The following is a 16,855-nucleotide window of genomic DNA, read 5'->3' on the forward strand; positions in this document are numbered from 1 at the left end:
TAAGTTAGTCCTAGAACTGACTAAACCATACTCTGATACCACTAAATGTAACACCCCTTACCCGAGTCTGAGGCCAGGACTGGGCACGAGGCATTATCATACTTAACCACATGCCTACAATCATTTCTGAGTCACCAAGACTCGATCAAATTTAAAACTTTTTCTAACCTTTCTTAAAACTCCTTAATGTGGGCCTACGATGCTTCAAAATCTTATTGGAAACCATTCGCAACTAACTCAGGACCTTAAACCGACTTAATAAAAATAACCCTTGAAACAGGGCACACGCCCGTGTGGGAGGGTAACACGCCCGTGTGGAATTAAATTCTAAATTCGAACCCACAGGGGTTTTCACACGGCCTGACACATGCCTGTGTCTATGGTCCGTGTCTCTCACACGGTCATGACACGTTCGTGTCCAAAAACCTTGACATTCTGTTTCTGACGTCAGCAATCCTTAAGGGTCACACAGCCAAGGCACACGCCCGTGTGCTAGGCTGTGTCCTTAACAAGACTAAGACACACGGCCGTGCCTCTGCCCGTGTGTTTACTACCATGTATACTAGCTTGAAATTTCTACATGAATGGGACACACAGCTGGACAACACGCTCATGGGGCTGGCTGTGTGTCACACACGGCCTAGACACACGCCCATGTGTCTACTCGTGTGGGCAACATAGAGCTATTTACCAAGCCCTTTACCACCCTGAAACACAAAATAACAACAACCATCATGCAAAAGATCATCATAATATAATTCATCAATCCAACAGCCACATCTAAGGCCTTTACACATTTCATATTTACTAAAACAACCAACAAATTACCTATTCATGAAACAACTTCTTGTTTTCGTATAACAACTTTCAACTTTATCCATTTCTATGACCTTGTACAAAATGAATCAAAATGCTAAAGCACGCCAACACATTTGGCCAATTAACAAAGACACAAAATTTTAAAGTCAGGGTCCTATACATGCCATAATCAAATTAAATAGATCTAATTATACCAAGTGCTACGATTGATAGTGTGATCGATGCCTCCGACAATCGTTGATCCACGAGCTAAATAGACGACACTATAAGAAAATGGAAAAAAACAGGGTAAACATAAAACTTAATAATTGCATGCAATAAATATAACAACAACTTTACCATTTATCATCATGCTCATAGCACATAAGTAGGCATAAGAACAACTTACTCATCACTAGCCAATACATTTCACATAGCATATATTGAGCTTACATCTCATACATTTCAAATAGGTACCTGTACCACTTACAACATGATCATACTTTTCTCGTATAACTTAAACTGTAACTTTCGCCGTTGAACTATTTGAAATACTATCGGGTATTCACTAAGCCTCAAACACAGAGTATAATGCCGATGCCATATCCCAGATATGGCCTTACACTGACTATCGAAATCGAGGCCGACGCCATGTCCCAGACATAATCTTACACTAGCTCTCACATATCCGTGCCGATACCATGTCCCAGACAGGGTCTTACACTGACCCATCTCGTAACCGATGCGTATCCCAGACATGTCTTACACTGGCTTACATCACGAGGCCGATACAGACACTAGCTTACGTCTCAATGCCAATGCCATGTCCCAAACATGGTCTTATACTGGCTCTTATAATTTAGACTATGCATGTCCTATACATGTCTTACACTAGCACACAAATGACCCAAATGTCATGGCACGAATAATCGATTTATTTCCTAAGGTTCAACGGGAGTTCTACTATCTCAATATTCATCATACATAATTATTTCCACAAACAAGCGATTTATGCTATATCAAATTAAACTTATAATAACCATGTAGTTGTATTATTTACATACAACTTACCTCAGTATGCAAAAAATGTAGACTACTCATCCGACTTAGTCCACTTGCTTTGCTTTTCCCCAGTCTAGGCCCGAAATTTGCAATTCTTAATTTAAAATGAAAAAATTCATAAATTTAATTCTTTTAATAATCTAGGTACTCAATAATTTATAATTGAGAAAAATGACCATTTTGCCTCTATACTTTTACAAAGTGATCATTTTACCCTTAGCTCCGAAAATTAATTTTTATCGAATTTCTTCATATCTTAAGCCTAGCCGAACCCTTTTTACTCTTATAGAAACTCAAAATTCCCATTATTTCTCACATTTACCATCTAATTTTTCAACTTATGCAAAATGGTCCCTAATTAGGGTTTCTATGAAAATTTCTTCACAATAATTGTTTATTTCTCAACCATAACTCATATTTTCCATAAAATTTCAGAAATGAACATGTGTAATATCATGAAAAAACTCTAGACTTTCAACCATTTTACAAAATAGTCCCCTTGTTAGAAAGTTCATGTTACAAAGGGTCCAAAAATGCAAAATCATTAAGGAAATTATCAAAATCACTTACCTATGAGAATAGAGAGTGGCTGAAATTTTTCAAGCTCTCAAACCCTCCTATGGCTGATATTTTCGGCACTAGAGAAGATAGGAAAAGGATGATATCATCCTTTGTTTATTTTATTTTCTTTTTAGTCAAACAAGCAACCAAACCCACCCAATTTGACTTTTTTTGACCATTCTTGTCCCCATGGCCGGCCTAGCACTCTTTTTAGGTCTATTTGCCCTTTAAAGACCCCCAGTTTAAGTTCCATGGCAATTTAACACCCTTAGCTATTAATTTAAGACTTTTGAACTTTATGCGATTTAGTCTTTTTTTTCGCAATTAAGCTCATAAATGCTAAAATTACCTTGCCAAATTTTTCATACACTCATATAATAATTCCACAACACATAAAAAAATAATATCAAAAACAATTTCTCTAACCTCGGGTCGGTGGTCCCGAAACCACCATTCCGACTAGCCCCAAAATCGGATTGTTACAGACATTTCCATATACAATTAAGTATAAAATAGGTAAAGAAAATGTAGTTGTTGATTTGATGCATTATCTAGTAGATATTCTTTGATAATTACATTAAATGCTAAAGTCTTAGGGTTTGAACATATAAAAGATTCATACTTAAATGATATTGATTTTGCAAATGTTTTTTCTAGTTGTGGGATGGTGTCTTTAACAAGTTTTATCTTGTAGATGGGTTCCTTTTTTGCTTAAACAGGTTATGTGTTCCACAATATTCTATGAGAGTTATTAATTCGTGAGGCACATAATAGAGGCCTAATGAGACACTTCGGTGTCGCCAAGACACTAGATATTTTCCACGAACATTTTTATTAGTCACACATGAAAAAGGACGTTGAAAAGGTATGTTCTAATTGTATTACTTGTAAACAAGCAAAATCTGAAGTAGTGTCTCATGGACTTTATACTCCTTTGCCGATTCCTTCTTCGCCATGGGTAAACTTATCCATGGATTTTATTTTTGGTTTACTACGAACCAAAAAAGGTCGATATAGTATTTTTGTTGTTGTTGATAAGTTTTCAAAGATGGCTCACTTCATTCCTTGTCACAAAACGGATGACGCTACACATATGGCTGACTTATTCTTTTGAGGGTGGTGTACTTATATGGGATACCTCGCACCATTGTATCGGACAGAGACGTAAAATTTCTAAGCCACTTTTGGAAAGTATTATGGGGCAAGCTTGGTACTAAATTATTATATTCTACTACATGTCACCCCCAAACCGATGGACAAACTGAGGCAGCCAATCGAGTCTTAGGTGCTTTACTACGAGCTGTTATGGGTAAAAACCTTAAAAATTGGGAAGAGTGTTTTCCATTTGTTAAGTTTGCATATAACAGATCTATTCACTCTACAAATGTCTATTCCCCATTTGAACTTGTTTATGGTTTTAATCCACTAATTGTACTTGATCTTATACCATTGCCTATAGAAAACATTTCTAATTTAGATGGTGAGAAGAAAGCTGAATTGGTGAAATCTATGCATGCAAAAGCAAGACAACGAATCTCCAAAACAAATGAAGCCAATGCCAACAAAGCTAATAAGGGGTGCAAGCAAATTATTTTTGAGCCCAATGACTGGGTTTGGGTCCACATGAGAAAAGAGCAATTTCTGACTAAACGCAAAACAAAATTAGACCACGTGGTGATGGACCCTTTCTCGTACTCAAGCGCATTAATGATAATGCATATCAAATCGACCTTCCCGGTGAGTATCATGTTAGTGTCACTTTTAATGTCGTTGACCTTTCTCCTTTTGATATTACAGATTCGAGGACGAATCCTTTTGTGGAAGGGGGAATGATATGAGCAACTCAACCCAATTCAAAGGCCATAATAAAGATGAGCTTAGTTTCCATCAAGCCCCAATTACGAGATCCAAATCCAAACAAATAGTCAAAACTCAACTTAGTAGTTCAAGACTTTATCACGAAGAAAATTCGAGAAGAAGAGTTGAAGTTTCAAGACGATGAGTAATGATGGATTAGAAGAGACTAATTATGTTCGTGGGCATAAACTCTCAATCTATGATGACAAGCCCATGTGAAAAATGCTAACAAGCTTAGGCATTTCACTTCAAGAACCCCAATTGATCTCCCAAGCCTAGACGTTTCATATTGGATTTGAGTTTTAGACTTAATTTTTATTATATATGAGTCCAATATTTTATTTATCAACTCTTATTATTTTATTATTATTTTATTCTAAATTTTTTATAATTATTAAGTATTTTAAATTATTTAGGAATTTTATGTTAACAAGAAAATTTATTTTAAAACTACTCATTATTTAAGATTAAATTAGAATTCTAGTATACTTACGAGTTTTATTTAGATTTATTTAGCTAGTCTATATATTATTATTCTATTTCTCTTTTGAGTTAATAAATTCTCTCTAGGTTTTTTTTTAAAGAATTTCTTTTAATAATCTTTTTTAGATCATGGGGATTATCTTGGAGGGGAAATTAGCCCCGCTTGAAGGGGGTTGTGGATTTTTTGTGTTTCCAAGACTTCTTAGGACTTCTACACGTCACGTTCTATCTTTCATTTATCTTATTTATTTGCTTTTTTTTCTTTCCGAACGTCTAGAGCCCTAAGTCAAATCTACGACTTTGACAAACTTTACGATCCGCTTTTGCCCTCATTCTTCTCCTCCTTTATCCTCAGAAGTTTTAAAAGTTGACATTTTGTCCACCCCGTAAAAATGAAAACCTACTTTCATTGCACATCACATCGCATCTTGGTTTCAGTCAGCTGATAAGAGATTTAGGACACATGTTTGAGAAACAACACTATCACTACAATGCCCCTGCTATTTACCCCAACTCTCTGTTTTTCTTAAAATATGAAAATCTATGTTACCCAAACTTTTTATTTTCCTCAAAATATAAATACCTACCATTTCTATTTGTATCTGACACATTCAAACATGAGTGCGCCATAATTCTTTTACTATATGAAAGAACAATATATACCCGCGCTCATCCACTAGTCCAGAACGTGCAGTACAATTAGTAATAGCTCAAATTAACATAAAAGAAGAAAAGGCGAAAGGGACACATCAAGAATGCAATTCATTAACGCTGAACATAAATGTAACTGCACTAGTCAACGGCATCATGCATTCAATAATTCAGTTAAAAATAGCATTTTGTTTTTCTAAAAAATAAAATAAAATAAGCAGCATTCTTTAGTTAAAGAAAAACAACAGTAAAAATTAATTCACTTTATCGCAGTCCATATTCATGAATTTGTTCCTAAAGTTAAAAATCATAACTCCAATGAAATCAGAATATTACGATGCATCTGCAAATGAGTTGAAAATCGTCTCATCCTTGAATTATCCAAACAAAAAGAAAGCCAAAAATGAGAATGAAATTCATAAATTCCATTGAAATCACCATTAAAAAAAACAATTGACACCAAATCATAAGCCAAAGTGTACACGAATTGATTCGCAATTAACCTAGAAACCTACTTCACATATATACAACAGAAAAAAAAAAGGTAGAGAAACATGAGAAACAAACCCTAGAAGACAAGACAATCAAACGTTGAGATTGCCGGCGGTGGGGCGGTTCGCGGCGGCTGGGTCTGGTTGGGATTGGGGTTCATCGTGGACCACGGGCTTGATGAACATGAGAGGGCGGTCCTTGGCTTCCTTTTCGTCATCGAAATCGGTGGTGCTGAGGTTTATACAGGAGCACCGCTCCAATGAGGCAAAAAATGCAGAGGCCATGCTGGCGCCCACCCAGGTAGCCATACGATCTAGCTTGTCGCATGATATGAATCTGCAGCTGTTAGCCATTGCCTAATTTGATCAAATAGTTATAGAAACAGATATGTATATATAATTATTAGAGAAGAATGTACTGATAAGACTTTTCTTTCTTCGTATTTGCCTTAGTGGTTCTTTTCCTTGGCGGTTAAGCGTCTGAAGAGAGAAAGAGCAGCGCACTGGGGGCCGGGCCATTGTTTTCTATCCAATTTATCTGCTACATTTTTACTTATCCAATGGTTTTGGGCCCTAGGTATTATTTCTTTTCTTACAACCTGTAGTAGTTTACTGTTATGTACTCACGGAGAAGGGCTACTTGGTTCTGGTTTTGACTTTTGACAATCTTTTGCTCGCTTTAACTATACAACTAAAACAGTGTCAATATGAGCATTTTGGATTTTTGGATATTTTCGAACCATCCCAGTTGCAAAAAGAATTATATGTGTGCAATAAAATGAAAATCCCTGTCTGTCAGATGCAGTTGTTTTCTAGAATGAGATAGAGCGGGTGAGCTTTGGCTTGGCAATCCTTTTGTCTTCTTCAAGAGAGATGATGGGGAGATTGGCTGGGTTCTCAATCAACATCTTAGCGACCAAGTAGCCAGAGATGCTCCATGTTTGATATTTCCTTGCTTGCTTCCCAACATAACGCCCGGTCTTGCCATCATAGTACTCAGGCCAGCCGTCTTTGGAAAGGCGTTGTTCAATCAGCTCTATGGCTCGTTTTGCAATTTGAGGCCTTCCAGTCTTGATACACGCTGCTGTGAGTAGCCATATCAGAACTGCATGGACAATGTTCAATACACCAGGTCAAGGAACTTTACAAATAAACATTTTCAAGGAAATCAAATGTTCATATTCATTTCATTCTTGAGCTTTCTAAATTCGTTGGATGCAATCTATTAACACTGTTGGGCCTAAGATTAAGAAAGGCCGAAAACCACGAAAGCCCCGGCTAAACACCTTGCCTAAGGGACGACACCGGTACCTCGCCGAAATGCAAGAAGGAGAATCCCTCGTCTAATAAAAAGAAGGTTCGACACCCTACTAAGTCTAATCATAAGATTATACTGGTTAATCCTGAAAGGCTACATGATCTCGAGCTTGCCTGTTGTGCACTGGAAATATAAATGATCCAGCTAAAAGCAATATCATATGATGCGACAAGGCAACTTAAATCATTGAACTCTGCAAATAACTTACTATGGAACTGTAAGTACATGACAAATACCTGGCCATGATCCACCATTGTGGTAACTCCACCGTGTGTTCTTTGGATCAAACCCAGTGACAGTTCTCCATTCATGACCCTCCAAAGCTGGATAAACTATCTTCAAAGGCATCTCTCCTATTAAGTCCTCCCAGCGCTCCTCAATCAAATCCATAATTGCTGTTGCTTGTGCAGGTGTAGCTAGTGAACTCAAGATTGCAATGCAGTTTCCAACCAGAAACCAGCGGAAATCCATTCGAGCTGGGCTGACGTTACCAATCAGATATCCCCCACGTAAGGGCATAAAATCGAACACCCAATCAGGAATAGACTCTGGGATGACATTAAATTTGTTGACAGCAGTGTGGGAATACTCCTCAGTTTTGTAGCGATATATGTTGTTTAACTGTGTGAAATCAAGCCAGTAGTATTTTTGGATGTGAAAACTGAGAGCTCTGATGCGCTTATCGATACGCTCAATTAGTTCCTTGCCATCTCGCTCTGGTTTTAGCATCTGCCTAGAAGACCTCAGTGCAAAATAGAAAAGTGCTTGAATCTCAATGGGGTACCCATAAATTCCCTGCCCAAAAAGGAAGCACATTAAATTCCACTAATTAAACTCAGTTCAGAGCAATGAGGGTAAAAAGAAGAAAAAGAGTAGGAGCGACCGACCAAATATCAAAACAACTCAAAGCATTGCAGCAGGGGCGGCACCAGGGGGAAGGCAAGGGCCTTGGCCCCCTTGGTTTGGTAAAATTTCCCTTTTAGGCTCTTAAAATTTGTAAAGTAATAACTAATAAAATGGTAAATTTTGTGTGTTGGCCCCAAAAGAATTTACAGTTCAATTCTAGCTCCCCAATATAAATTTTCCAGCTTTGCCCCGTAGTGAATAAAATGAGTTCAAACAATAATATATGAACTACATTACATTACTCATTCACAAAAACAAGCAAGAATTTAGGGGGAAAACCCTTTAGCCGTCTGGTACTAGACTAGGGCCAGAACAAAATCATGCAGAGACTGATCACAGGATCTAAGGGTACTAGAACAATGAAAATAGAAGAAGATTCGAAGTGGCTTAGATTGGCAATTACGCTTAACACTTGGAGCAGTTGTGACAAGAACCAGTCTAATTCCCGATCATGTTTTCAAACAAGTACTTCTATATAAAGTTAAAGGAAACTTCTATAATAACTAGAAGCCTCACCATCCTCCTATCAATCATGCTACACCCATCTGCACACAGAAGTGTAGGAAAAGTGTCAAAACCATCTGAAAGGCAAAGATTAAGTATCAGCTTCATTCCTTTCTGCACCTCAGGTAGTTCTGAGAGAGTATAATCATGCGTGCATTTGGTATACGACCTTAGCAATATGATCCACCAGAACCCAGAGTCAACAGGTGCAACTCTTCCTATTGCACTACCACCGAAATCTGCAACCAAGGTTTCCTTCTGCCTATGCGAATCGTAAAGTACTTTAAAACTTGCAGGCATGACACCTTCCCCAAGTGTAAAATTGTCAATTCTTTTCTCCCAACCTTGAAGGTGGAGAGTCTTTAACAGAAAGTTCTTTACTATCTCTGGATCGCCACCAGCATTGGCAGGTCTCATTAGACAGGCTAAGCCACTGGGAACGAAGTCTCTTATGAAAACCTGCAATATAAGAATGGGGAAAGAATATTGATTGAGTTCAATAGGGCACCCCTGCATTAATAAGGCTTTTAACTTCATTGAAATCATAACATTATGGGCTAGCTATCAAACTCAGAAAAACAGAAGCACTATGAATTTGATCAAGCAATAATGCATGTTTTTAGTCTGTGGCTATGTAACAATGACGTACGGTAATTCCTCTCAAAGGCATCTACAAAGATCGTTAATCTTCACCTGTATGGAAAACTCTCTTCCTCGTTTGTTTTAAAATAAAAATTGAAGATGAAACGACTTATGCTACTCACAATATAATATAATAATTAATTAGTTCCTCCGGCATTACCACGAAATTTGCAGATATATGAAGGGCAAGTCAAGAAGTGTACATTAGACCACATATTTTCCAGGTGAAGACGAAAAGATCACAGAACTAAAAGGCACAAGAACTTTCATAGCAAATCATAACAGGAACCGAAGTTATATAAGTAGAAGAATAAGAAGAAGAATTAGTTATAGATATAGATGATTATCATAGATGGAAAATAAGCATAAGAAATAGATATAGATGGTTATCATGCATGTAAAACAGGAATTTCCTTAACACCATTCACAAAAACAGAAAATGCCTCAAAATGCTATAGCGAAAGCGAACAGCAGTAAGCAAAATTCTGAAGATAAAATGGATTCTAACAAGCATGGATTTGAAGGCTAAAGAAAGACCGTTGAGAAAACACCTAAGACAAATGAAGCTTCATTGCAAAATAGCCAAACAAAAGAAAATGATAATATAACAAAACAAGGGAGATATCTGGATTTGAAAAATCAAAAGAAAACAAAAACGATGACAAAAAACTAAACATAATATACCTGATTGTAATTCAAAGCCTCGGCGATAGGATCCATAGCAGCGAGCGTACCGACAGGCTTGCCTTTGTAATATACGTAAGATTTTTGTAGTCCCTCCCACGCTTCTTCCAACATCGCACCGTTTTCCGTACTCCCTAGAGGACTATCGACGGATCTGACCGCAGGCAATAAACTGTCGAGTTCCAAGTTCTCGAGACTCGAACCTACACTAGGAGACGGCTTCAGTGACATCTGCGCCACGTTTGCATTATTGGATTTGGAGATGTTCTCGTTGCTCTGCACTCTCAACGTCTTCATCGGCTTATCAAGTTTGTCAGTCGATTCATTTTCTTCCTCCGATTTGGATGACTCTTCTTTTCCGACTGTGTCTTGAAATATCTCTGTTGATATTTTTGGACTCTCTCGCTGGTTTGATTCTAGAGATGTCTTTCCATTATCCGTCCATTTTATATTTTCAGTTTGCGAAGCTTCCTCAGGAGATTCAAGAGCTTCTTCCTCTTCATTTTGTGAACACAGGGATTTCTCGGTAAATTTAGACTTCTCAAACATGATAAAATCAAAAGATTTCTCACTCGCGTCGTCAGCTCCTTTCTCCGTGGTAGTCTCCGAAGGTTGTTCTTCGATAGGCGTCACGATGCACTGTCCTTCGTGTATAAGAACGATAAAAAATCAGGCGATTTCACCTCTTTTTCCGATGAATCTCCAAGTTCTTTCTCACTATCTCCGACTGAAAGAGTAAAATAAAGCGCAGGAACCACCTCTGCTTCCTTTACATCTTCTAAAAGATCACACGGGGATCTCAAAGTTGACATTCTTAAAGAAGAGAATCAAATATGAGCAGCACAAATGCACAATATCGTGCCCTCTAGAGAGAGATAACTTTCTCAGGTCTTCCCTCTTCGTTTCGTAGAGACTGAAACTGCTGGAGAGAATAGTGAGAGACGATCAGAGATGGAAGCCTAAAGGGCGTGAGCGATTGGGTACCGAATTGTGGTTCGTTTTGGAGGTTGGAAAAAAAAAATAAAGTGTGGAAGTTGTTTAAGAATAGGTCTCAATACTTAGTTTATCTACGAAATTGCCCCTCTCCGTTTCGTTCCCTGGGTGACAAGTAGGAAGTTCATAATGTAGGGGCGTTTTAGAGATTAACAAAATTGTTTGTGAACTTCTTTCAGTTTTTAGTGGCGGGAGGAGTAATAGTGGGACCTTGGAGGCCGTTGGGCTTTGGGCGCCAAAGGGAACACAAACAAACCCATAAACTCTTCCATTTTTCTTTTGGGTAAACAACACAAATAGTCGCCCAACCATGAGAGTTATTCTATTTTGGTCACTCAATTATGCGAGTGATTCTATTTTAGTCACTTAATTATAAAGTTTTTTAATAGAGTCACCAAAGCTCTCAAAATTAGAATTTTTTGTCACTCAACCGTAAAATCAATAACGAAGGTTTAACATGGGCTTTTCTTTATCGACATACGAGCGAATTTAACCCTCCAATATTTAGGCATTCTATCAATTTACTGCTATTCAATAAAAAAAATTAGTCCTAAAAGTTTTAAAAAAATTTCATTGACATCTTAATTCTAAAAAATTAAAACGGATACAAATTTAAAAAAAATAAATTTATTAAGAAATTATTTTTCAATGTAACTATAAAATTTTATAAAATTGCATTTAAAAATTCCTAAAATTGTAGAAAATAATTAAAAATTTATAAAAGAAGAATAAAATAAAAATTGAAACCCATACAGTTTGAATGTTGCTTATGTATGGGAACGAACTGCACTACACACTTGTGCATCATAGATTTGACTGGAACCTCATCTCTATGGAAGCTGTAAAACAGCTCTTCATGTGTCTATTGATGCATGGTATTAATGGAAATGGATGAAAAGGAGGGATAGAGTCGAAAGAAGTCAGTTCACCCATTCTAAGGTCAAAAGTTGGACAGGTAGAGAGAGAGTTAGGATTATTACTTAGTGAATTAGTGTACCATCCAAAAATAGGGCCTAGTCGGAATAGTGGTTTCGGGACCACAAATCCGACATCAAAATATTTATTTTATGATTATTACGAGGCTTAGAATATGAGAATATGCATGTTTAAAGTTTCATGAAGGAATTCTTTGAGTAAATGCCCAATTGGAAAAATTAGGGACTAAATTGAATAAATTGCAAAACTTGGATTCTAGAAGCAATTGGCATGAAATTGCTTTAGATTATAAAATAGAAGGACTTGGGGAGCAATTTTCCCAATTTTTAAGTTTTTGGACAAAAATGGGCTTGCATGGATGAAATTTCAAAGAAATGGCTTAAGGGCATTTTGGTCATTTGGCATATTAATGAAATAAAATGGGAAAAAGATTGCAAAAATCAGCCATTCTTCTCCCTTGTCTAGCCGGAATTCCTAAGCCACCATAGTTAGGGTTTCCAAGTTTTTCAAGCTCATTAGTAAGTGCTCCCAAGCCTCGTTTTTCATGTTCTTTGTAATTTTGAGATCCTGGTAGCTTACTCTCTCTATTTCTACCCATATTTCAAGCTAGGGTTCATGTTTAAAAATTTACCCATGCATGAGTTACTTGTATTTTGATGTTTTATGGAGGAATATGAAAGTTTGAGGTGTGTTAAACAACTTTTCCTAGGTGATTTTCATGAAAAACTCCTAAAGGGACCTTTTTGCAAAATTTGTAAAATGTGTGGTAAAAATGTGAAAATAATGGAAAATTTGGGATACCATAAGAGGGAAAAGTGTTCGGCTAGGCTTGAGTAAGGTAGAAATTGCATGCGTTTCATTATACGAGTCTAGGGACTAAATCGTAAAAATGTGAAAGGTTAGGAGCAAAACGGTCGTTTGGACTGGGGGTGAAATTTAGACTTGAAATGTATAATGTGGAATGTTAATGATCTATTTTTATTGTTATAGACCTTGAGGAACAAATTCTGGAGGTTGATCGAGGAAAACGAAAGGTTTCAGAATAACCGAAACACGACACCGAAACGAATACTAGGTAAGTTCGGATAACTTAAAGTAACACTCAATGTGCCTAATTATATGATTTATGAATGCATGATGATTGCAATTATTAATAATATGAAATTATATGAAATGCATGTCTAAGTATAAATTGTGATAAATGTCTCGGTTGAAGTTAAAAAGGGAATTCGATGGACAAACTATGATTGACATGTGTAATGAGGTCCTGCATGTGTTTCAGTAAAGATTTAGCTCGGACAAGTAATCTGTTGATCTCATTTATAAAAGGATCTAGTCCAGACGGGTGTTCCTTTGAATGGTCGAGCCTCCCGAAGAATATGCGTGCATTATGGATTTAGCCCGGACGGGTAATCCGATTAGGATTTGAATTTAGCCTGGACTGGTAATTTAGATCCAAGCTCAATAAAGGTGTTTGTCGTTATAAGGGATTTAGCCTGGACTGGTAATCCTGACATCAATTTAGCTTGGACTTGTAATCTCGCCATAAGATGTGAGGTTCGCGGGAGTGCATATCTGAAACAATCATTGTACGAATTGACGGTAAATGGGTATTCCATCGAGATTTCCTAAAAACTCAACAAAATTAATATGATATATATATACAAATGAGATGTTGAATGATGAGCTCATCTAAGATAACTTTTATAGTGCATTGTTATATGACTAACTCATTGATTAAGTGTAAGCGATCGGTAAGCCATCCTATGCTCATTGAATTTATTGCCCAATTTAATTGCATGCTAATTACTTGGTAAGTTTACTTTCCGGTTATTCGAGCTTACTAAGCATGAAAATGCTTACCCTTCTCTTTTCACTGTCTCTCACAAAGCTCGAGGACTCGTAAAGATTGGAAGACGGTTGGAGAGTCAACATACTATCAAATAGACCAGCTTTGGTATAAAGACATTTCTAAATTGTTCAATGGCATGTATAGGTCTTTTGAGTATTTTGTTATATGTGTCATTTGATTTGCCAAATGAAGGCTTGTAAAGATAAATCTATCTTTTTGTTTATGGCCATAGAGATTGATTTGTTTTGAAGTAGGCTATGACCTACAAAATTTCCATGCAAGTTTATAATCATGTGTGATGGTTGAATTCCAATTGGCAATGAGTCATAAGAATGAGCCAATCTTGAATGTATTAAAGTGGTATGACAACATATAAATACAAGATGGGAAATAACCTAGCATGTACGAAACCAATGATATGAGATTTCCATGCAATGAGTTTTTGCAAAGATCATTTATGAGAGCATAATTATGTTTTACTTTGTTTTTAATATTCATTAAGTATAAGTGTTAAAAGGGGGTAACCATAGGCTTGGAAAATAGCCTAATAGAGTCTACACGGTTGGGTACACGGGCGTGTGCCTAGGCCGTGTGTGACACACGGGCCACACCCGTGGGCTTGTGGCATGGTCATGTGTCCCCTGCATCTAAAATGGTAAGTCTGTTAAATGAACACGAGCTAGACACACGGGTGTGTGTCTTGGCCGTGTGAATTTAACAGAATGCTCAAGTCTTGGACACGGGGTGATTGCACGGACATGTCCCAGGTCACACGGGCATGTGGCACTTCAAGTTAAAAGAAATTTTCCAAGATGCCCAAAGTTTATCAAACGTTCTCGGTTTTGTCCCGTACCGCCTTTAGACATGTTTTAGGTCTCGACGGCCTGTTCAAGGGAAAGGATATACATATTTGAAAGTTTTAAATTAGAGCACAGCTTAGTGACTTTATTTAATATGTTTATGAACGTGAAATCCTAGTAACGCCTCGAGCCCTATCTCGACGTTAGATACGGGTGAGGAGTGTTACAATTAGGGTTTTGAGTGGAGAGGAATCCCTTTACTAAGTGGTATCTTGGGGTACTTACAAGAGGGATGAGGGCCCAATGGAGGGTCCAACCAGGTCCAAATTGGGGGATATATCACTAGTCCCCCTCCTAGTCGAGAGATAAGTTATAAAGTGACCATGCTTCGAGACCATTTGTAGGCCACCCATGTAGGTAGTAGTTGTTGTAAAAAAATGGGTGGTAAGTTATAGGGAATGTAGCCAAAAATTATCTAGTAGTTTTATGGAGGATACAATTATTGGCCCTACGACTTGGGAATATATGTTGTCTTGCGAGGCTATTAAAATTCATTTGTACCCTTAATAATGCATTGCAGATGGTGTTTCTATTCATGGTTGGTTCGTATAAGTTTTCTTTGTGATTTAATGGGTAGTATGCTCATTGGCCCGACAATTTGAAAATGTATAACATATACCTGAGTGGTGCAGTTGTTAATATAGATGGATTAAATTTATTCAATAGAGACATGGTATATGTATATTTTGGATGGCATAATTGTACATGTAAAATAGAATAGGTTCAAGCCATATGTTCGTTGGCGTAAGAAATGCATATTATTCATTAGTGTAACAATATAAAATGTAGGGTACAAACTATTCGTTGGTAATACAAAATGTAAGAAATGCATATTATTCATTGGCGTAAGAAATACGTACTATCCATTGGTGATATAAAACTTAAGCGATGCAAAAACATTCATTGATGATATAAAATGCAAGAGGTGTAGATCGTCCATTGACAATATAAAATGGAAGAAATGTAAATTGTTCATTGGTGATATAAAATGTAAGTCGTGAATATTTTCCGTTAAAATATAAACATAAATAATGTGGGCTATACGTTTAAAATACATTCTCGTTTGTAATATATAACGTAAGAAATGTATATTATCCATTGCGTAAGACATGCATAATGTTTGTTAAATGTGAGGGGGAGAATTATTCATTGTTATAAATAATGGCAGCGAATGTAGCTTTTAGCTTTAGGTTTTTATGACTAATATTGAATAAGTGTTTTCAAAATGATGACGGATGTGGCAACCTTACCAGGTTGTTGACAAGTATGGTGACTCGACTAGGTTGTTGAAGAGTATAACAACCTGACCAATAAATACAAGGATGACGAGTGTGACGACCCAGCCAGGTTGTTGATGAGTGTGGCAACCCGACCAAGTTGTTTACGAGTATGGCGACCCGACCAGGTTGTTGATAGATATAATGACCCGGCCTATAACATTCGCCTGGTGAACCCTTAGTGTTCGAATACTTTTTATAGAATTGAGGCAAAGTTATGAAATAATTTTTTTTTGTAATGAAAAGCTAACAACATATTTGGTTGGGGGGTTTATGAATAGATTTTAGCCCAATTCGGCGGGCCTACCGCCAAACATTAGCTTGGTTGACTGTAATGGTACTACAGGCCTGAATTGATTCAAGGTCTACTATAGGAATAGGCTGAATAGCCATTCCCTTCTCTCACCACTGAATCATCATTCAACACTTGGAGGAAGAATTTGTTTTCCCAATTTCAATTTTTGCCCTCACCTCTGTCAAAAGAAGGAAGAAACTGTAACTTTCTTTTCTTCCCATCTCTACGTTTCCTTCTTTTTCCTTTGATTACAAAGGAGACCTAAGTCAATCTATTGAAGCATCATTCCTTTTAAGCCAATAAAACCCCTTGGTTGCAGAGTTACAACCCTTTTTTTCCTTTTTCACTGCATATATGATTTCCTCTATTTGATTTCACAAATGCTAGAAAGATAACAAGGCGAGTTGTTGTTAAGTGAAGATGGAAGACTGGGGTAAGTTTTAATTTTGGCCCGAATTTGTTGTTAATTCCTAGGGCTTTGACTAATAAGTGATTCTATTTTCTTTTGCATGTTTTATTATGTATGAACTTGAATGTGGGAAATTTCTTTTTTTAGAGCTAAATGTTTATTGGGTTTGCTAAAATTTAGGCTTTTACTTGTTTTTGGTTTTGGATTTTATGAGGTTGAGTTGAGATATTTCAAAGGTGTTTGCTTTGAGTTTCTTGGGAAATTGGCTATGGTGTT

At 36.9% G+C, this 16,855-nt stretch overlaps 1 protein-coding gene across 2 annotated transcripts; it reads right to left on the bottom strand.

Moving 5' to 3' along the window:
• Positions 1-781: 781 nt before the first annotated feature.
• Positions 782-10,940, bottom strand: LOC107936512 (probable alkaline/neutral invertase F). 2 transcript variants are annotated; one of them, XR_005899550.1, is made up of 5 exons: positions 9,958-10,940; positions 8,644-9,090; positions 7,458-8,016; positions 5,980-7,008; positions 782-1,082 (listed from the first exon to the last, which is right to left on the bottom strand). XR_005899550.1 is itself a non-coding variant. In XM_041074519.1 (4 exons), the coding sequence occupies exons 1-4, from the start codon at positions 10,504-10,506 to the stop codon at positions 6,716-6,718; spliced, it is 1,848 nt and encodes a 615-aa protein (XP_040930453.1). In that variant the 5' UTR covers positions 10,507-10,940; the 3' UTR covers positions 5,817-6,715. The 2 variants fall into 2 exon arrangements, 1 of the variants encoding a protein (XP_040930453.1); XM_041074519.1 differs by lacking the exon at positions 782-1,082 and having other exon boundaries at positions 5,817-7,008.
• Positions 10,941-16,855: the final 5,915 nt, after the last annotated feature.

The sequence above is a fragment of the Gossypium hirsutum genome, chromosome A08 (genome assembly GCF_007990345.1).
Source record: "Gossypium hirsutum isolate 1008001.06 chromosome A08, Gossypium_hirsutum_v2.1, whole genome shotgun sequence".
In the NCBI taxonomy this organism is placed as follows: Eukaryota; Viridiplantae; Streptophyta; class Magnoliopsida; order Malvales; family Malvaceae; genus Gossypium; species Gossypium hirsutum.

Bases quoted from the DNA above. Each gene is read 5' to 3' on its own strand.
- LOC107936512 (XM_041074519.1), bottom strand. From the start codon at position 10,506: ATGTTTGAGAAGTCTAAATTTACCGAGAAATCCCTGTGTTCACAAAAT. The intron at 9,091-9,957 runs GTATATTATGTT...CTTATATTGCAG, and splicing joins AGGCTTTGAATTACAATCAG to GTTTTCATAAGAGACTTCGT. The intron at 7,009-7,457 runs GTATTTGTCATG...TTGTCCATGCAG, and splicing joins CAATGGTGGATCATGGCCAG to TTCTGATATGGCTACTCACA.